We start from the raw sequence: 22526 nt of genomic DNA, 5'->3' as shown, positions 1-22526 counted from the left end.
ATGCTTGCTTGCCACCAGTCTAGGCTCAGATCAGATCAGTCCTAAAGCTAAGCCATGGCTAGGAGGGGGTCGCTGGCAGCCAAATAATGTCTCAGTCTAAGCACACCTTCTGCCTACTCACATTGGTGATGTGATTCTCCATCTGTGGCTTTACAGACCCACAGCTGGACCAAGCTTGAAGCTGATCCAGGTGAGTATATGACATCTTTAAACAGCATGTTACAGACTATTAGGTAGATTCAGGTACAATAGTGCAAAGTTACGGCGGCGTAGCTTAGCCTGTTTAGGCTACGCCGCCGTAAATTAACTAGGCTAGTAATGATTCTTAATATACTTGCCTGCTAATATAGCCTAAAGCGGGCGGGCGTAAGGGCGCCATTTTCAAATGACTTGGAGGGGGGCGTGTTTGATGGTAATGAGGCTTGACCTCACGTTTTTGACGGGTTTTTTTCACTGTGCATGCGCCGGGCGACTACATTTCCCAGTGTGCATTGCGGTTACGTAAGCCGCAGGGGCCTATTGATTTCGACGTGGACGTAAACAACGTAAATCCCGATTTCGCAGACGTCTTACGCAAACGACGTTAAAAATTTGAATCTTGCGGCGGGAACGGCGGCCATACTTTAACATTGGTATTCCACCTAGTAGATGGAATAACTTTAGGCCTGTAATGCGCTACGGAAACGGCGTAAATCGACTGCGGCGGCCGGGCGTACGTTCGTGAATCGGCGTATAAACTCATTTACATATTCTATGCCGGCCGCAATGGAAGCGCCACCTAGTGGCCATCCAAAATATTGCAACCTAAGATAGGACGGCGCAAGCCGTCGTATCTTAGATATGTTTAAGCGTATCTCTGTTTGAGCATACGCTTAAACATAGGTCGGCGTAGATTCTGAGTTAGGTCGACTTATCTACTGAATCTGAAACTATCTTACTGAATCTACCTATAGGATAGCAAGTTATGTAAAAAAGCTGTCATTAAAGCGGAAGTAACCCCAAAAACAAAAATGTATTATATTGCTTTCTAAAAATTCTTAGATATGGTAGGCACATTTTGCTTTCTTTTTTTGTTTTTTTGTTGATCCGGTCAAAAGTTTGACTTGTAATGTAATAATTTGTAAGCTTCTATGTATTACATTGATTTGGGATTTAATACTGCTTTAAGGTAAACATTTGAATTTCATTAATAAAAAAATCTTATTAGTATCTGTAAATGTAAAAATGTAAAAAATGTTTTTATGTTTATTTTGCAATTTTATATGTACCTGTGGCAGGAATATTTACTCAACTTCTGTGCCGAGCGACACAATGGTTGTGCCATGTGTCTCCTACTCCCAATGCAAGTCTATTGAATCTCAGACTGACTAAAAACATATCTTAAATTCTATTTCTTCAGCAGTCTTATTACTAAGATACTAAGGCCCAGATTCTCAAAGGACTTACGACGGCGCATCGCCATGTACGCCGTCGTAAGTCCTAATCTGACCCGTCGTACCTATGCGTCTGATTTTTAGAATCAGTTACGCATAGATATCCATTAGATCCGACAGGCTTGTAAGTCTCTTACGCCGTCGGATCTAAACTGCATTTTTTTTTGATCGCTAGGTGGCGCTTCCATCGAATTCCGCGTCGAGTGTGCAAATTAGCTAGATACGCGAATTCCCAAACGTACGCGCGGCCAACGCAGTAAAGTTACAACGTTTACGTTAGGCTTTTCCTGGCGTAAAATTGCCCCTGCTATATGAGGCGCAGCCAATGTTAAGTATGGCCATCGTTCCCACGTCAAAATTTGAAAAAGTTACGTCGTTTGCGTAAGTCATCCGTGAATGGGGCTGGACGTCATTTACGTTCACGTCGAAACCAATGACGTCCTTGCGGCGTACTTTGGAGCAATGCACACTGGGAAATTCCATGGACGGCGCATGTGCCCTTACGAAAAAAGGTCAATCACGTCGGGTCACAGTAGTTTTGCATAAAACACGCCCCCCTGATCCAAATTTGAATTAGGCGGGCTTACGCCGGCCGATTTACGCTACGCCGCCGCAACTTACGGAGCAAGTGCTTTGAGAATACAGCACTTGCCCCTGTAAGTTGAGGAGGCGTAACGTAAATCAGGTAGGTTACGCCAGCACAATTTTACGCGGCTCTACGTGAATCTGCCCCTAATTATACTTTTCCGAAGTACAGAATATCGTAAGCTTATGAAAATAATAAAAACTGCATTTAGGGCAATGTCAGGAAATGTGCTAAATGTATCTTTAGTCTGAATTGTATATAATTGCATGCAACCAAATTCTTAAGGGTTTTAACAGTGCTGCAGGGTTGAACATGATTCTGTGCATTAGAGTCCATAGGGTTCTTTCTTACAGTGTAAGGTAGAACTCTGTGGATCCTGATGTAAAGGGGAACATTGTGTACCCTGATGTAAAGGGGAAGGCTGCAGACTGTGATTTAATGGGCAACTCTGATGTAAGGGGGTCTCTGGTTACCAGAGCCCCCCATTACACAAGAATCCACAGAGCTCCTCCTTACATCAGGGTCTGCAGGATTCCTCTTTACAATGCAAGGGGAAACTCTGCAGACCCTGATGTAAATGGAAACTCTGAAATAAAGTGAAACGCTACGGGCCATGATGTAAGGGGGAATTTCTGCAGACTGGTTTAAAGGTGAACCCTGACGTAAAGTGGTCTGTGGTCACCAGAGCCACACCTTAAATCAGAGTTCACAGAGTTCCCCCTTACCTCATGGTCCACAGCATTCCCCTTTACTTCAGAGCTCCCCTTTACATCAGAGTTCCCCCTTACATCACAGCCTGCAGCATTCCCCTTTACTTCAGTTTCCCCTTACATCACGGCCTGCAGCATTCCCCTTTACTACAGAGTTCCCCTTTACATCAGGGTCCACAGAGTTCCCCCTTACAATATAAGGATGAGTCCTGCAGACTCTGATGTAAAGAGGAACTATGATGTATGGCCTGGCTGCAACTGTCACATTGTCCATTGCTTAGGTGCAGGGCAGGCACTAAGGTGGCGACTCTGTCAGACACAGGCCTTCACTTTGTTCCATCATCCTCTTCTCCTCCTGGCGCTCCCACTCCTCCTCCCTCTACTTGTATTTTACAATTTTTGGAAAAGGCGCCACGCTCCTGCCCCCGGTGCTATTCGGCTGGCTTCAGAACAGCAGCCATCTTTTTTATGGGCAGCCGATGCCATTCCCAGACATTTACGGACAGTTTTATAAACTGTACATAAATTTATGGGCCGTTGGTAATCCTGCTTTTGTGCTGGGAGAAAATGCAAAGTGTTTCCTAAATTGCTATCATGCCAAGCAAGTGATCTCCTGTCTTCACAATGCAGAAGGACAGCCGCTCGTCACGGGACCCAGAAGCTAGTGGAGATCACTGTAGTAACGGTGCCTACTATAGTGATTTCCAGCTTTCACAAGAATCTCACAGGTATAGAACATACTTACTTACATTAGTCCAAGCTGGATCAACCTAACTATGTAAGAATTGCCATATATCGGGAATTCAGCTTTAAATGTTAAAATAATCGTGTTTAATCCATTCAATAATTAGTGAATCCGAATCCCGAGGGGAAAGTTTCGAGTATCCATGTAAGGAACCCAAATCATGTCAAATTCACTTCTGAGGTCATGACTGACCCTGAACAGACATCTTATTCATACTGCCTGCACTAGTAAGTTTTTGGCCATTGCTCTTAGCCAACAAGCATTGGTAAGGATAGGAATTGAGCCTGACTATTGAGCCGCAGTCCATTTTTGGCCATTGCCCTTAGCCAACAAGCATTGGTAAGGATAGGAATTGAGCCTGACTATTGAGCCGCAGTCCATTTTTGGCCATTGCCCTTAGCCAACAAGCATTGGTAAGGATAGGAATTGGGCCTGACTATTGAGCCACAGTCCAGTTTTGGCCATTGCCCTTAGCCAACAAGCATTGGTAAGGATAGGAATTGGGCCTGATTATTGAGCCACAGTCCATGGCCCAGGGCCGATCCGCCCTCTAAGCTCACTATGCAAGCCGCTTAGGGCCCGGCAAAGCTGCGGAGGGCCGCCCAAATTACTAGAGGCCTCGCCTGGTGAGAAGTAATTATCGGCACCTCACCCCGCTTCTCAACTCCCTGGTGCATTGGGAGAAGAGGTAAGAAGTCAGCACCTCCCGCTTCTCACTTCAATGTAAGATGTAATTTCCGACAGCAGAACACCCCTCCCCCCGCTTCTCAACTTTAATCTTTAATGTGACATGTCACTGTCGGCAGCGCCCCCCCGCTTCTCAGCTATAATGTGATATGTAATTTTCGGCAGCCCCGCCTCCCGCTTCTCAACTTTAATGTCACATGTCATTTTGCTTAGGGTCCCAGGGATGTCAGGATCGGCAATGCCATGGCCTGAACATAGACAAATTCACACTTCATTTCTATTTTCTGCATCTGCAGCAGCTAAGCCAGCTCAAATTAAAATGATTTCCTCAGAAGTATATTCCCCATAGCCTTGAAATAATATTATGTTTTGAAGAGTTAGTGCCTGCCTCTGTATTATTACTTCTGGGATACAGAAGTAAGCACTGACAATTTGATGTGGTTTCCACTGTTTCACTTCCAAAATGACTAGAGATTTTTTTTCCATAAGTTTCTAATAACCACTTAGAGGCTAATGCAGCTTTCTGAAGGTTACACCTGCATTCCAAAAGCAATCCAGCCATGCATTTGTTAAAGTACAAATAAAGGTTTTTGTATGACAGCCTAAAGAAATACCAAATACAAATACTATGTCACATAGTATTTGTATTTGGCATTTCTTTAGGCTGTCATACAAATACAAGCCTCTGTAAGCAAAAGAGCCCAATCATCCTTCATTTGTGCCTCATGTGCTCCTCCTCCCAGACACTGCAGCTCAAAGTGGGAGGGATGCCAATCCAGAAAGCAGTGGGCTGGACTGGGTGTGGCCAGGTGCTGATTGATAAGCTACAGATTTATGAATCAGCAATGATAATCCTTATATTCAAGCCCCCTGCATCACCTTCCCATCCCACTGTAGTGCAAGCGGCAACTTTGCTCTATGCTCAGGAGCAGTGCAGCGTCATTGCCCTACCATCAGAGGAAGCTGAGTTAGGTGGACCTCACTAACAGCCTCATTAAGTATTTGTAGGACAGTGCAAAGTGTGTGTATTACGCTCTCCTGAACCCAGCAATATGTGTATTATGCTGTCCTGAACCCAGCGATCTGTGTATTACGCTGTCCTGAACACAGCGCTCTGTGTATTACCCTGTTTCTCTGAAAATAAGCCCTACCCCGAAAATAAGACCTAGCGTGAGTTTCTGGGATGGCTGCAATATAAGCCCTACCCCAAAAATAAGCCCTAGTTAAAGTCCTTGTAAAATCATGTAATCCGTTCTGTAAAAAGATTACATAATGTGCAGTGTGTCTCCGTTTTGTAACTTTTTTGTGGAAAAAACCTTAGTTACAGCACTGCTGGGCGCTCAGGTGACCCACCGGAGCTCTTCTCCTCTCCTCCCGGCTGATGTCAGCTGTTTTTTTTCAATAAAACTTTATTAAGCCCCTACCCACTGCAGTACTCAGAGCGGGGCTGACGTCATTGGGGATCTTGGCCCCTCCCTCTGCAGTATTTGGAGTAGGGAAGAAGAGCTCCAGCGGGTCACGTGAGCGGCAAGCGGCACTGTAATTAAGGTATTTTCCACAATAATGTTACACAAGGAGACACACTGCACATTATATCATCTTTTTACAGAACGGATTACATAATTTTATAAGGTCTTTAAACAAAGGTTTATTTTTGGGATTACAGAATTTCACTATGCTGACTCCAGAGCTGACAGGGGGGGGGATTTTTTGTACATACCATAAATAAATAAGAGATCCCCTGAAAATAAGCCCTAGTGTGTTTTTTGTAGCCAGAATTAATATAAGACCCGGTCTTATTTTTAGGGAAACATGGTATGCTCTCCTGAATCCAACGCTCTGTGTATTATGTTCTCCTAAACCCAGCACTTTCTATTACGCTCGCCTGAACCCAGCACTCTGTGTATTACGCCTTCAACGCAGCACTCTGTGCATTACGCCCTCCTGAACCTAGCTGTAATAGACTCACCCAGGACAGAGGCTTTGGGAGGGGGCTGAATGCTAGCCTCTTGCCTACCGACTATGGGCCCTGGCATTTGAGGGAGCTACAAGCATTTAGGAAGATATTCTGTTATGTAATGCAAAAGGCCACAATGGTCTCTGCCAGTGTGGGACTCAAAGCAGATGTATGTGAGAAGAATGCTGATTAATGAGAGCTGGAAAGCCCTGGGTCTCCTGTTGTCTACTAGTCTGGAGGGTCTTTCATCCATTGTTAATTGTGCTCATTAACACACCTTTGTCTCCTAGCAAACTATTGGGGGATGTGTTTCTACTTATGTGTATGTGTCATCTAGTCTGGGTAAATGATTAGTTAATTAGATCATGTTAATTTAGGTTTCTGGCTACAGGTTTATTGTTAGAGTAATATGAGCAGGCGGCGGGAACCTCCTACTCAAATGTTTAAAAGCCTGTATTCTGTGTTCTAATAAACACTTCATGTTGAGCAGTCAAAAGGAATACACTCTAGTTTTAGGTTGTCAGCGGTTTGCAATATCTGATATTTATATTCAGACTGGAGGAGGCAGTATATGACTAAAGCACTCAAGCAGAGTGTGGGACATTTTGTTACATTGGTGGCAAGCAGTGGGATGCTTCTTGAAGTCTGGGACATCCAAACCTTCACCGAGATCCAAGATCTGGATTGCAGACTTCAGTCACCCCAGGGGAGATATGGATCTGGCATTAGAGTTCCCAGGGCTGCTGCCGATTGTCCTTCCAGCATACTCCAGGACTGTGTATGTGGATGAATACCTGGAGCTCAGGCAGCAGATTCGGGTAGGACTCTGGATTGGAGCCCTCCGGGTCGCAGGTATGCAAAAGGGCAAGTGCTTTTCAACCCCAGAGCAACGGATCAGTGACCACTGACCAACAAGCGTTGAGGATGGCATTCCTGGGAGAGCAGCCCCAGGAGCAATGGGTCACTGAGTTGGGCAGCAGGAGATAGAGCTGGACAATCGTTATCCGGCTCTGCAATGGCATGCAGAGCAGGAATATTTAGGGGAGGAAACAGAATGCTCTCTCGGGAAGGATATGACTTTGGCAGGCTTGGATTGCTGTGGGAGAGCCTTACAGATCGTTTTGTGTTTGGCAATGAAGGGGAGCCTACCCTTGAGGACCTGAAAGAATACATAGAGGCTATGCTCAGTCTTGTAGGGGCCTCAGAGCTTAAACCTGATCTGGACTATTTGTTAAGGAAGGAACAGCATCTGGAAAGGGCATACATGAAACTGATAGAACACATTCAGTAGCATGCCAGAGAATCGGCAGTGGAAAATCCGGAGATGGCCATCCACAAAGCTGAAGTGCTGGCCGCAGAACAGAGTACTGCAGACCCCTGCTCCACACCCATTGCAGTTTCAGAGGCCTGAGGTGAGGAGGTGGTGTTTCTTCTTCCCCAACAAGGATTTGTGAACCTGGTAGACAGTACCAGAGAAGGGGCATTCCAACAGCAGATGGCACCCCAGAATAATGACGCAAACCTAACTGAAGCAGCAACCAGACAGGGGCTACAAGACCTTTGCCCCACACTTGTGGCACTTCCGAAGGCCCAGGGTAAGAAGGATATGGTCACTTCCCAGCAGCATCATCAGGATCCAGGGGGAGAAGGGAGAGGAGGTTGTCGTCCTCCCTTCCCAACAGTCAGACAGAATGGAGGAAATTGTCTTCACTCCCCAGCCAGGATCCATGCACCTGGGAGACAGTGACAGAGAAATGTCATCCCAGCAGCCAGATGAGGGAATGGAAAACAAAGCAGCCTCCCCAATGGCAGCTACACAGTTTGGGAGGGGAGGAAGTTAGCCTTCTGCCGCAATGGTTAGCCAGAGCGGATGATGTGGAGACCCTAGCACAGGGGTGCCCAACCTTTTGAAGCGCGAGGGCCACCTAACCGACTTTGTAACTGGTCCCAGGCCACAATCAGTGGAGGGGGCAGATGGCAGGTCCATGTCCGCTCTGCATATGCAGAGCGGACATGGACACAGCCGGATCGGATTGGAGGTAGGACACAAGTCGGTTTACATCTGCCACTCCTTGGGAGGTGATTGGAGGGTCCAAATGGGTCAGACTGACCGTGTGAAAGGGGCCCATGGCTGCGTTCACACTGATGTGCTGCGGTTTACCTGCACCGTGGTGTAACTTTTGGCTTTTCTGCACTTTGCAATAGACTTCTATTATATTCTGCAGGTTTGGTGCACTATTAGAAAGCTCACCAAACTTGCAGGTAATAACAGTCTATGGCTCAGTGCAGGTAACCCGCAGGTGCGCTGCTCTGAATCTGCGGATTAGTTTGAAAGCAGCCCAGTAACCACTGCAGAACAGATATGCCCATATATACACTGTGGCCCGGATTCAGAAAGAGTTTACGTCGGCATATCTATTGATGCGCCGCGTAAATTCTAGGATGTGCCGGCGTATCTTCATTCTGTATTCAGAAAGTAAGATACGCCGAAATTTGGCTAAGATATGACTGACATAAGTCTCTTACGCCGTCGCATCTTAGTTGCATATTTACTCTGGCCGCTAGGTTGCGCTTCCGGAGATTTACGCGTATAATATGTAAATTAGGTAGATACGCCGATTCAGAAACGTACGTCCGCCCGGCGCATTTTTTTACGTCGTTTACGTAAGGCTTTTTCCGGCGTAAAGTTACCCCTGCTATATGAGGCGTAGCCAATGTTACGTATGGACGTTGGGCCAGCGTCAAATTTTGCGTCGTTTACGTAAGTCGTTCGCGAATAGGGCTTTGCGTAAGTTACGTTCACGTCGAAAGCATTGACTATTTGCGGCGTAATTAGGAGCATGCGCACTGGCATACGTTCACGGACGGCGCATGCGCCGTTCGTTAAAAACTTCATTTACGTGGGGTCACACTTAATTTACATGAAAAACACGCCCACATCTTCCATATTTGAATTAGGCGGGCTTACGCCGGCCCTTATACGCTATGCCGCCGTAACTTCGGGCGCAAAATCTTTCTGAATACCATACTCGCCTCTCAAAGTTACGGCGGCGTAGCGTATAGGAGATACGCTATGCCCGCCTAAAGATACACAATTGTATCTGAATCCGGGCCTGTGATTTTAGTAATAAACTGACCTTTAATAACAGGATTCTATTCCATCCCAGAGCAGGAGGTTGCGGGCCACATCAGAGGGCTCCACAGGCCACTGGTTGGGCACCCCTGCTCTCCTGAACCCAGTACTCTATGTATTACGCTCCCCTGAACCCAGCACTCTGTGTATTATGCTCTCCTGTACCCAGTGCTCTGTGTATTACGCTCTCCTGAACCCAGCGCTCTGTGTATTATGCTGTCCTGAACCCAGCACTCTGTGTATTATGCTGTCCTGAACCCAGCACTCTGTGTTTTACGCTCTCCTGATTTCAGCGCTCTGTGTATTACGCTCTCCTGAACCCAGCACTCTGTGTATTATGCTGTCCTGAACAGAGAGCTCTGTGTATTATGCTCTCCTGAACCCAGCGCTCTGTGTATTATGCTCTCCTGTTCCAAGTGCTCTGTATATTACGCTCTCCTGAACCCAGCACTATGTGTATTACGTTCTCCTGGACCCAGCACTATGTGTATTACGTTCCCCTGGACCCAGCACTCTGTGTATTACTTTCACCTATTCTCTGAGAAGAAAAGCCATGGGCCCAGCCGCCCAAAAAGAACAGACCACGCACGGAAAGCAATGGGCTGCAGCGAGAGATCTACCCTGGCCTGACCGGTCCTGCATTCCACATGCGCAACCTGGGCTGGGTGGTGAGATTAATAACAGGCACTGCAGGCAGTCCTACTGGAAGCCAGGTATTCAGCTTCTTTAGTGTTGTGTTAGGTCTGCACAGCTGTGCCCTTTAATCTCACCTCAGGGCGCACCACGCATGCCGATGCAGGGCTCTTATGGAAGCCTGGGACTTCCAAAGCATTGGGCCTGTGCCACTGCACCCTTTCACCTCAGTGCCCATGCCAATGCACATACCTTAAGGCCCATCAAAATCTTCAGCATTAGGCCCATAATGCTCTTAATCCAGCCCTGGGTGACTAAGAGAAAAGAGAAAATTGCAGATACACTTACAGTATAATTTGTACTGATAGAACTAAAGCACATTTGTTTAGAATGGGAAGGAATGGGAATACATTTTAATGGGAAGACATAAGTACTATTTTATAATAACATACATCGCCTCCTCACCACTTGCCAAATGCTCAGATGTGTTTGGTTCGCCCTTCAGAGAGCACACTAAGCGTAAATGAACCCGATTAGTATTTTTTGCACATAAATAAAATAAGTCCTTGTATAGAGGAGCATGTGACAGTGCTAGGCCAATAAGAGTTGTCACACAAGGAGTCCATAGCCCTAGGTAAGCTTCTACTCTAGCAATTTGTAGTTGGAACAGGACTTTACTTTTACTCCCAGTGGCTGAAAGGAACATCAAAGCAATTAAAGGTAGGCCAGTATATGCCACTGGGGGTAAGCCATTAAGGGCTAATTCACACCAGTAAACTATGCTGATCCCATGGCCATTGGTGTGCATGGGGAGACACAGTGCCAATGTGCCAACCTCTGTTACTATAACCTAAAAGTATATGGCCAGCTTGAGAAAACTGCCGCTCCAGGTGAGCACACCTAAGGCAATCAATGTCCACTCAGGAACCAACGGGTGCTGGCAATGCACAAGGCATGCAAGGAATAAACGTATATGGACAGCCGCACTCCAATTAGTCTAAAAAAGACGTGCCCTTTATTGGGTAAAAAAGAAAATGCACTACAAAACTAAGCATTGAGGTTCAATGTGAAATGCGTCAGCTGTTTATTTTCCACTGTATGCTGTTTTTTGTAGTGCATTTTCTTTTTTACCCAATAAAGGGCACGTCTTTTTTAGACTAATTGGAGTGCGGCTGTCCATATACGTTTCTTCCTTATATGGCCAGCTTGCTTAGGCATGCAAATTGATTAAAACATGCTGCCAGATTCACTTTAAAGAGGTTGTAAAGGATTATTTATTTTATTTACCAAAATAACAAACATGTTAGGCTGGGTTCACACTACGGTTTTCCCGTCCGTCAGCCGCATACGATTTATATGAAAAAACGTATGCGGCTGAAACGGACGGGAACGTATGGCACCGCACATATGTGCGTTTTCCATTAACATTAATGTTAAAGGAAAACGTATGCGGTTGCCATACTGTTTTAAAAACGACCGCAAAACCGTGGTTGAACACGGTTTTGCGTACGTTTAAAAAACGTTTTGCCAGCAAATCGTACGCACCCGGATGCATCCGAGTGCATACGATTTGCAATGCATTGTCTATCTCTACGTTTTCCCGTCCGGGCCCGTACGTTTTCAATACTGAAATCGTATGCGGCTGACGGACGGGAAAACCGTAGTGTGAACCCAGCCTTATACTTGCCTCCTCTGTGCAATAATTATGTATAGTTGGCACCAGCAATCTTGGCTCCCCCTCTTCTGTATCTGCTTCCATAGCAAGCTGCTTGCTATGGGGGTAGACAAGCAGGCCGAGCTGGGCTGTGTGAATCCATAGACACACACAGCACGCCTACCTCCCCCACTCTCTGCTTACAAGTTTTGATTGACCTATGAATTCAGGGAAAGAGACGTTACAGACAGGCACAGCGCTGGATCGAGTGTGGACTCGAGAAGTATTTAGGGGGACGAGGGGGTGATGCTGTATACTGAGACATCTTTTACCTTAATGTAGGGAATGCATTAAAGTGACCGTAAATGTTAATTTTTTTTAAATAACAAACATGTTATACTTACCTGCCTTGTGTAAGGGTTTTGCACAGAGCTCCCCCGATACTCCTTTTCTGGGGAGCCCCCGTGGAGCTCCTGGCTCCTCCTCATCATTGGGTGCCCAAACGGAGAGCCGATTTCCCTGGGGCACCCGTGCGGGCGCACTCACGAGTCTTGCTGCTGCATTCATTGACACAGATAGCAGGACTCTCCCCCCCCCCCCCAACTCCTATGTCACTGAATTTGATTAACAGGAGCCGGAGCCAATGACTCCTGCTGCTATCCAATGAGGACCCGAGACAGCGGCTGGAGCCACTGGGCTCGTGCATGCCGCTGGAACCATCGGGTTCAGGTAAGTAAAAGGGAGGCTCTGGGAGCAGCTGCAGCACAGAAGGTTTTTCACCTCAATGCATAGATTGCTTTAAGGTCCAAAAACATAAGACTTTACAGCACTGTTAAGTTAAAAATAATATGACTTTATAACCACTTTAAGTGCAGGTTGATGTCACTAGACTTTGTATACTCTCCTATTAAACACCTAGCACTCTGTGTCCCAACCCAAGCTAAGTAGGACATGAACCACCAGGGGGAAGCACTGCCTTTTGGTGTCTCAACTCTGTATGTCACTTCACCCAACACCAAGAGAGACACTCACAGGTGAAATTTCAGTCTGATTTGTAATTTCAGTTGTTGCACAAGTAATATTCAAAGTGATTATTAAAGTGGAGTTCCACCCAAAAAATGGCACTTCTGCTTTAAGTGATGGTGACCCCCTGACATACCAAAACCATTTTTTTGGGGGAGGCGGATGCCCAGTTTTTATGGGCACCTAGCTCCCACTTCCTCCCTGGGCTCTGCGGCCTCGGAAGGAAGTTCACTTCTTCCCCCTTCCTCCCTGCTATCTTCTGGGACACGTCACAGGTCTCAGAAGATTGTCCGACCATTCACATCGTGCAGCGTGCAGGGTTGCCAACTTTCAGTAAATTTACAAACAGTTTGTAAAATCCATAATTGTTGCATCTGGTAATGAATGTCAGTTACGGACATGCAGCCTACATGTCCGTAATGGACAATCAAGGACAGATGCAAAAAGTACAGATTTTACAAACTGTTCGTAAATTTACTGAAAGCCGGCAACCCTGGCAGCGTGGCTCGCGCATGCGCAGTGCAGGGCCGGCTCACACATGCTCAGTGTGCGCACGGCTGTGAAGCCACAACCAGGCGCCCACAGTTAGAATGTCAGTGGGGCTTAGTTCAATAGCATCGCTGGACCGTAGGACAGGTGAGTGTCTGATTATTAAAAGTCAGCAGCTACACTTTTTGCAGCTGCTGACGTTTAAATGGGAGGAACTCCGCTTTAATATTTAAAACTAACTTTTTATTTGCAAGGGAATCTTTTTATCTGCATGCACAGAAAGTTCTAGGCTTGGTTTATCCAGTATTTCCCTCTACTGCACAACGTTTTCTTGACCTATGAAAATCCTGAATCCTCTTTTTTTTTTTTGTTGCTCGGCTCTGTAACATCCAATAAAGAAATACAAACAGTCATGAAAAAAACAAGCAAAGTCGGGATGCTGTGAAATAATGAATAACCTACTGAGTAATTAAATGAAGGCATTTGACAAGCATAATTTGTTTTTTACTGAGCTGTGCTGCTCTTATGGCAAGACTTTTAATGAGCCGCAGTAAAAAAAAGTATAGCTGCGGAAACATTACAGATAAACTGGAACTGTGAGTAATCAAATGTAAAATAAAGAAATCTTTATTAAGCCATGTCCTCACAGTTCATTGTAATTACACAATGAATCGATACACTGCACTGCAAATGACTCTGAGCACTCATCAGGGCTAGATGTGACTACAGTATATTATGTAAAATATTCTGCTAAGGAATAATTGACATGTTTTGTTAATCATGTTCCTTTTCTATTGCTTAAGACATATTTATATAATTTTGTCAGAATAAAGAGTCTCTGTGTTCACATACCACACTGCAAGATAAAAATATCTGGTAATAATGTACAACACCTTACAATGATAATTATTATTGTAATGATTACCTGTGACATGGATCTTCACCCTCAAATCAAACCTCTCTGCCCCGATACACCAGTATTGCTTTATTTATTTGTTCTTTAGTCTACCCTTCTTTTTTAATGAAAAGGGTTCAGTCCGGCCCCCTAATATACGGCACTCGCCTAGACGAATCACATGCATTGTGTCTCCTGGGATACGCATGTCAGGCCTCATACACACGATAGGTTAAACAGAGGACAACGGTCCGATGGTCCGTTTTCATCAGTCAAAACCAATCGTGTGTGCGCCTCATAGGTTATTTTTTTTTTGAGAGAGAGGAGCCAGACTGCAGGAGTTGGGAGTAGGCAGGCCTCACCCAGAGGCAATCTGCCACCTTTCTCCATGCCCCGGGTGGCAATGGCGGGTGTGTGAGGGGGTCCTCCCACACAGCCCGCCCTACCTGCTCCGCTTTGAAGCCCAACGGGGCAGAGGGACTCTCTATAAGGGAGTGAGAGGATCTAGCCCGCTCAACCACCCCCGTTAGTCCTTCACCTCTCTTTTTAGAGACCGCATGGTCAAAGTGCGTGCATGTTAACCCAATTTTGAGTGCGTGTGTAAGTGTGGTGTTTTTTTTGTGGGAGGGGGGTGGGTGTACTAAGCGCAGGCTTACCTCGCATAGCACACCCACCGGGAGCCGGGCTGAGACCACCAAACTCAATTCACATGTAGCCGAGACCGGGATCCGAACCCCCTAGCTGCAGAGGTGAATGGCTTGTCAGCGCAGTGCCAATCGCGTTGAGCCACTGCAGCTCCACCCCATAGGTTATTTAACAATGGTTAAAAAAAAGCCAACTTGCTTTCAATTTAACTGATGGATTCCTAACCAATGGGAAAAAAACGATCGTTAGTAGGCACAACCATCGGTTAAAAATCCACGCATGCTCAGAATCAAGTCAACGCATGCTTGGAAGCATTGAACTTCGTTTTTTTCAGCACGTCGTTGTGTTTTACGTCACCACGTTCTGTCACGATCGTTTTTTTAACCGATGGTGTGTAGGCGCGACGGACCATCAGTCAGCTTCATCGGTTAAACGATGAAAACGGTCCGTTCTCATCGGATGGACTGATCGTGTGTACGCGGCATCACACATGCCAGGAGGCAATGGGGTTGATTTACTAAAAAGGCAAAATGACTGTGCACTTTGCAAAGTGCAGTTTCTCCAGAGCTTAGCTCTGCTGACTTCCATCATCCAATCATGTGCAAGCAGCAATGCTGTTTTTTTAATTTCCCTTGCACGTGATTGGGTTTTCTTTGCAAAGTGAAGCCTTGCCTCTTGGGGAAGACTGACAACTCATGGGGCCCCCAGGCAATAGGAGATTATGGGGCCCCCGGGCAATAGGAGATTATGGGGCCCACAGGCAATATATTATGGGGCCACACAGTATACACACACACATACAGTATGCATCCACAGTATACACACACAGTATACATACACACAGAATACACAGTATACACACTGAAAAGTTACTGGAGAGGCGGGGCAGCTATAATCTTGGGATTTTTAGACCAAAAGGATGTAGGTAAGGGACATTTCAGGGACAGATGTAAAAAAACACAGATTTGTACATGCTGTTTCTGGTTTTACTGAGGCTGGCAACCCTGAAGGGGGCTCCCTAACGGCAAGGCAACGGCAGTGCCCGAGTGCCCTAATAGTCAGTCCGCCCCTGCTTGCCTCATTTACTAAGCTCTGGAGCTGATAGAAGCTGATAGAAGCCCCGTATTTTGATCAGTTGTGGGATGGGTCTTCAGCTACATACACATGTGGGGTCTCTGTGGCCCTTGGCCCCTGAGCTACAATGCTCGAAGTCGATCGTTTTTATTTTTTTATTTTTTTTATTTTTGGGCAAATGGGCCTATCTTGAGGAAGGGGCCTGGAGCTGCAGCTCCAATAGCCCCTATGTTAATCCGGCCCTGGTTATTGTAGTAATTGTAGTGATTTGTAAAATCACCACTAGACGCAGGACAGAAACTACTTCAGTGTCTTATGCAGCTGCCTAATTTTCAAGATAATATAACAGCCACATATTGGGACTAGGAGTATTGTTTTCAAGGAGTGAGACAACTCATAGACTTGCAATGTGAGTAGGAGTAGTAAGGCACAACCATGGTATAGCACTGCAAAGCATGAAGCAGAGCTTCAGTATATAATGAATAAATATGTTCCAGTTTTGGAGAAAGCCATGTTTGGGGTGATTCACTAAAATTAAGTAAAGTTGTTGGAATATATCTTTATAAAGACACTGTCATCTGTGTAAAACAGCCCAGCCACTTTATACTCAACTCTCCAGTACTTGCCTGCCATACCAGGTGCTTTTGGGTATGATGGAGCATGTGGCGTCCACCCACAATGCAGTGCCTGGGCCAAATACCCCAAATACTGTCATATGACAGAGGAGGTGATGTCATCATTTCATCTGAACTTTGGCAACAGTTAACACCCATTATTTTGAAGGTGTGGTGGGGGAGCGCTAAAGAGGTAGGTACAAAGTGGTTGGGTAGGTGGTCTTTGCACAGACACTATCCCCTTGCCCTCAATGGGCACAGAGTCTCTTTAAGGAAAAATAATCTTAATTACATAAATATGATTTAAATAGTGATAATTAAATATATGGAAAATAATTAAAATTCTGCCAGAAATATATTGGAATCTTTCTCTAATACTGAACCTCTTTTTTTTTTTTTTTTCATTATCAAACACCGGTGAAACCAAATAGGTCATTGTTTATGTTTTATCTGTTCACTAGGAAAATGACCTAGCAGCAAGTCCTGTTTGCAACCTCACTCAACAGGATGTGGTATGTGGCAGCTCTATATAGAAATGCACGCATTGCTTTCGGTAGTATGAAACTAGAGCTTGTTTGTACTGTAGTTATGGTGAACACTTTAGTGAACCTCTAGCTTCACCCATTCTGGGGAAAACCGCAACTTCACTTTACTGCTGCAGTGCTGCCCTCTGTGTATGCTTATAATCACCTACCCTTTGCTCTCTGCCACTCCATTTAGCTGCCAGGAGTGAAGAGAGAGGCCTTGTCTAAGCTCTAAGTCACACGTGTATACCTGTGGAGGAATTAAAAATGTAGGTTTGTGGTCATGTCAAAAAGAGTAGGTCAGGATCTGAACTTAAAATACTCTATTCCTGTAAAATACTAGAAGCTTTACCTTTTTTGCTTTATTTTACAGTCATGATGTAAAAACAGACAAAGCATAAAACCTTGTGAAAATAAAATAAAGCATTAAAGTCCAACTCCAGACAAAACTTTGAAATAAGAAGGCACAGGTATCACCAGGATAAGACATTAATAGGTGAAGGTGTCACCAGGGCAACAAATGAGTTGGTGCAGGTCTCACCAGGACAAGAAATGACAAGATGCAGTTGTCACCAGGACCAGAAATGACAAGATGCAGTTGTCATTAGGACAATAAATGAGGCAGTACAGGTGTCACTAGGATAAGAAATGAGAAGATGCTGGTGTCACCACTCACCAGGACAAGAAATTAGAAGGTGCAGGTGTCACCAGGACAAGAACGAGAAGGTTCAGTTTTGAATGAATGAATGAATGAATGAAAACTTATATAGCGCAACACATGTGAACTTAATCGCCTCTGGGCGCTTGTTGTTCCTGTCTCCTTTGGTATCAAAAGAGATGAGTCTTGATCTTTCTCCTGAACGTCAAGTGGTTTTCCTCCAACCGAATGCTGGTTGGTAAAGCGTTCCATAGTCTAGGCCCTTGGACCGCGAATCTTCTTTCTCCTTTGGACTTGTAGTTGGCTTTCGGTATCTGGAGGAGATTTTGATTGGTGGATCGCAGAACGCGATTGGGATTATGAGCTTTTATTTTTTCGCATAGATAATGTGGAGCATTCCCATGGATACATCTATGCGTTAGACAGAGTGCTTTAAAAGTGATTCTGTCTTTTACTGGTAACCAGTGAAGGGTTCTCAGTGAAGGTGAGATTGATTCCCAAGGTTTTTTCCCAGTCACAAGTCTAGCGGCCGTATTTTGAACGACTTGTAGACGAGCGATTTGGTACTTGGGGAGTCCGAGGTAAAGGGCATTTGCATAGTCCAATCTTGAGTTTACAATAGCTCCCACCACGACCGATATGTCTTCCTTGGGAATAAAAGGAGTAAGTCTGCGTAGTAGGCGCAGCAGATGGTGAGATCCGCTGACTACTGACCCTATTTGTGCATCCATTGTCATGTAGGAGTCAAAGATGACCCCAAGACTTTTGACTTTGGCGCTAGGGGTGATGATTTTGCCCAGAATGGGCGGGGGGGTCCAAGTTGTTGCAGGTTGATTCATACGTTTGGCGTGAAACAGGAGAAGTTCTGTTTTTTGCTCCGTTGAGTTTAAGATAACTCTTTGTCATCCAGTCCTCTATCAAAGAGAGGCATGTCTCTAGATTGAGGTGGTGATCCTTTTTTATTGCAAATGCGGAAATATAGTTGCGTGTCGTCTGCATATGAGTGGTAGAGCAGTTTTTGACTGCTAATAATCTCAAAAAGAGGGCGAAGATAGATGTTGAATAACACCGGCGACAGAGGCGATCCTTGAGGGACTCCGCACGATAATGTGCGTTTCTCAGAAGTGAAAGGTCCTAACTTCACTATTTGCGATCGGTTTTCCAAAAAAGAGGAGAACCAAGATAAATCGCCTTCTGCGACTCTGGCTACTTCAGCTAGCCAAGTCAATAAAAGCTTGTGGTCTACTGTGTCAAAGGCAGCGCTTAGGTCCAACAGAACCAGAAGACAAGATTCTCCTTCGTCTGCGGCCTCGAGAGCATCGTCCCATATTTTGAGCAATGCGGTTTCTGTCCCGTGTCCAGGCCGGAATCCCGATTGAAATGGATCAAGTAGGTTGTGGGTATCTAGATGCTGTTGCAGCTGTTGTACCACTACTTTTTCAATTACCTTTGAGAGTACATTTAGGCCTGTTATTGGACGACGGTGGAGTGGGTCCTTGGGGTCCAGGTTGGGTTTCTTCAAGATGGGTCGAATTATACCCTCCTTCAACTGGGAGGGCACTATGCCTTCCCTGAAGGATTGGTTGATAAGCTGCGTGATAGGAGGTGCCAGGAAAGTAAATGAAAAGGTTCAGGTGTAACCAGGACACAAAATGACAAGTTGCAGGTGTCACCAGGGCAAGAACAGGTTAAGGTGTCATTAGGAAAAGAAAATGGCAAAGAATTACAAGATGTAGGTGCCACTAGGACAAGAAATAAGAATATGCAGGTGTCTTCAGAAATGACAAGGCACAGGTATAACCAGGATAAGACATGAGAAGGTGAAGGTGTCACCAGGGCAACAAATGAGTTGGTGCAGGTCTCACCAGCACAAGAAATTACAAGATGCAGTTGTCAGTGGGACAAAAAATGAGTAGGTGCAGGTGTCACTAGAATAAGGTGACCAGATTTTTTAAATGAAATCCGGGGACATATATTTTTTTTACTAATAATGGTGGTAATCAGCGACTCTCTGCCCGTCGCCACCGCTGCACGCTTAACACAGCCTGTCAAGTCTCACTCTCCGGGCCCGGGCTACTACTGGGTGGGGAGCGGAGGAAGATCACTCTGCCAGGGAAGGCAAGGAGATAAGCAGGCAGGCGGCTGGTCGAGACTTGAGCCAATGCAGAAGAACACACGAGCGGAGATGAATGGGCATGCACCCGAAACTGAAGACATATTGCCTCTGCTCCGACCAGCACATGATCATCAGAAAGGGGCACAGATAATGGAAAAAAAATACATCCCCTCCCCCCAAGCTAGTAGGAGTGGCGGCACGGGGGGGTGTAATTCAGATTTTATTTTTTTATTCTGCACTGACTGTCTTTGAAATTGCCCCAGCCCCTGTTCAAATCCAATCTGGGGACAAAACTAGGGACAGACTTGGCCCGGGGACAGTGTCCTCAATCTGGGGACTGTCCCCTGAAACCGGGGATGTCTGGTCACCCTACACTAGAACAAGAAATGACAAGCTGCAGGTGTCACCAGGACAAGAACAAGAAAGTTCAGGTGCCATCAGGACAAGAAATGAAAAAGTGCAAATGTCTTCAGGAGAAGAAATGACAAGATGCAGGTGTCACAGGAAAAGAAATAGGAAGGTGCAGGTGTCAGCAGGACAAGCTATTATAAGATGTAGGTGTCTTTAGGACAAGAAATGGGAAGGTGCATGTGTCACTAGGACAAGAAATGAGCAAGTGCAGTTGTCACAAGGACAAGAAATGACAAGGTGAAGGTGTCACCAGGACAAGAAAATGACAAGGTACAGGTGCATCAGGACAAGAATGGAGAAAGTTAGGGTGTCACTAGTATAGGAAAAGACATAATGCATGTACTCAATAGAAATATTTCCTTTTGGCTGTTTTGTTGATACTGAGAGGAATATGGAGATTGCGATTGTGGACCACCTTCTAAGTATACTTGCTGTCTGGCTGTCTCTGGCTTCATAAATCATAATACCTCTTCTTTCTGCATACTTGTTCCAGGCCAGTGTCAATGTATCAAAGCCATTGTAAAAGCATGACAGCAAGGAAGCAACAATTTCAGAAGCAGAGGTCAGCAGTGGCAGCCTCCATATTTTTTGCTTTACAGTATAGAATAGTTTTAAAATTATGCTGTTGCATTGTCCATTTAGTGATCATGACTCCTGATAGGTTAAAGCCCCAGGAAGTTATATTATTCTATCCATGTCCACCTTCCTCCTGCAGGGTAAACTCTGGTGTCAGATGGTGTTGGAGATTATGCGGCTGGATGATATCACTCTCACAGCCCCCCCACTATGACAATGCTTGGGCCTGGATTTTTTTTTTTACCCCAGAGGAACCCTTGAAACAATTTGTAGGTCCCAAGGAACCTTCCAAATGCCAAGACTAGTAGGAAGAGTGCCCCCCTTACAGTGATGGTCAGAATGCCACCTAAAAAAAAAATGGTATCATGCAGTTTGCTCTGTCAAGTGGCATTGACCTATTAACTATGCAGTCACCATCATGTGGGAGGTCAACAGGTCAAGGAACCCCTAGAAACTCCTGTAGGACACCTAGGGGTTGATTTGCTAAAGGCAAATCCACTTTTCACTGAAAGTGCACTTGGAGGTGCAGTCGCTGTAGATCTGAGGGGAAGATCTGCTGATTTTATCATCCAATCATGTGCAAGCTAAAATGCTGTTTTTTTACTTCCTTGGATGTCCCCCTCGGATCTACAGCGACTGCACTTCCAAGTGCACTTGTAGTGCAAAGTGGATTTGCCTTTAGTAAATCAACCCCCTAGTGTTCTACAGAGTCCTGGCTAGAAATAGATGTATCAAGTGGGAGGTCAATCAGCTACAGCTAATGAACCCCTAATAACTTCTGTAGGAACCTTAGAGCTCCGCAGAATCCTGGCTGAGATGGCTGTATCAAGTGGGAGGTCAATCAGCTACTGTTCAAGGAATCCCTAGTAGACATGCGCATGATGAAAAAAATGTGTTTCGTTTTCTTTTGATCCGTTAATCTAGCTATTTTGTTTAGTTCAATGCGGTTGATTCGTTCAATTCGTATTTGAAATTACAGATTTTTTTCAATTCGAAATGTTCAAATCGATAAATTTTCGAATCTGTCGAAGCGAAAATGTTATATTGTTTTCGATTTGAAAGCAGCAAAGTGAACAAACAAAAGAAAAATCCTCATCAAATGATTACAATAACTCTTTAAATCACCTTTTGGCTTAACAAAAACAGCATTATTTCAAAATGGTACTCTAATATCACACACAGTTTTTGATTTCAGCATTATGTGTAGTTAGAATTAGACTGGAGTGCAATGTAAAATTTGATTTGAATTTAAGTCACAATTTCCAAAATTATTTTACGTTATTCGAAGCATTCGGTAAAATTTGTTTATCTTGTAATTCGGGTATTCGGAGGTATCCGAATCTCCGAATAACAAAAAATTTGTCTGAATATCACAACGGAACGAAACGAACCGTACATGTTTAATCCCTAGCAACTTTTGTAGGAACCCTAGTGTTCCACAGAATCCTGGTTGAGAATCGCTGCATCAAGTGGGAGGTCAATCAGCTATAGTTTAAGGAACCCATAGCAGCCCCTGGATGATTCCTGGTGTTCCACAGAATCCTGGATAAGAACAGCTGCATCAAGTGGGAGGTCAATCAGCTACAGCTCAAAAAAACCCTGGCAACTTCTGGAGAAACCCTAGTCTTCTACAAAATCCTGGTTGAGAATGGCTACATAAAGTGGGAGGTCAATCAACAGCTCAATCAACAGCTCAATCAACAGCTCAAGGAGCCTCTAGCAACCCCTGAAGGACCAATAGTGTTCTACAAAATTCTGGTTGAGAATAGCTGCATCAAATGGGAGGTCAATCAGCTACAGCTTAAGGAACCCCTAGCAACCTCTTTAGGAACCTGAGTGTTCCATGGAATCCTGGTTGAGCTGCATTACAGGCAGAAGAACAAGAGCGGTGTAAGAGTGAGGAGATAGGAAAGGAGAGTATATCTTGCTGGAGGTGGGGGGACAGGGGGTATCTATCGGTAGA

The 22526-nt window shown here is 45.2% G+C and overlaps 1 protein-coding gene across 2 annotated transcripts in view; it reads left to right on the top strand.

The window, feature by feature from the left end:
• SAMSN1 (SAM domain, SH3 domain and nuclear localization signals 1) overlaps positions 1–22526 on the top strand; it is a 144125-nt gene that overhangs the window by 10157 nt on the left and 111442 nt on the right. The window contains exon 3 of one of the 2 annotated variants that reach the window (XM_040338800.1): positions 16740–16790. The exons of the other annotated variant lie outside the window; for it this stretch is intronic. Coding sequence (XP_040194734.1) covers positions 16740–16790 — 51 coding nt within the window. The remainder of the gene's footprint in view (positions 1–16739; positions 16791–22526) is intronic. 2 annotated transcript variants of the gene reach the window in all.

The sequence above is a fragment of the Rana temporaria genome, chromosome 2 (genome assembly GCF_905171775.1).
Source record: "Rana temporaria chromosome 2, aRanTem1.1, whole genome shotgun sequence".
Taxonomy (NCBI): domain Eukaryota; kingdom Metazoa; phylum Chordata; class Amphibia; order Anura; family Ranidae; genus Rana; species Rana temporaria.
This window is presented reverse-complemented; position numbering and strand designations above follow the sequence as displayed.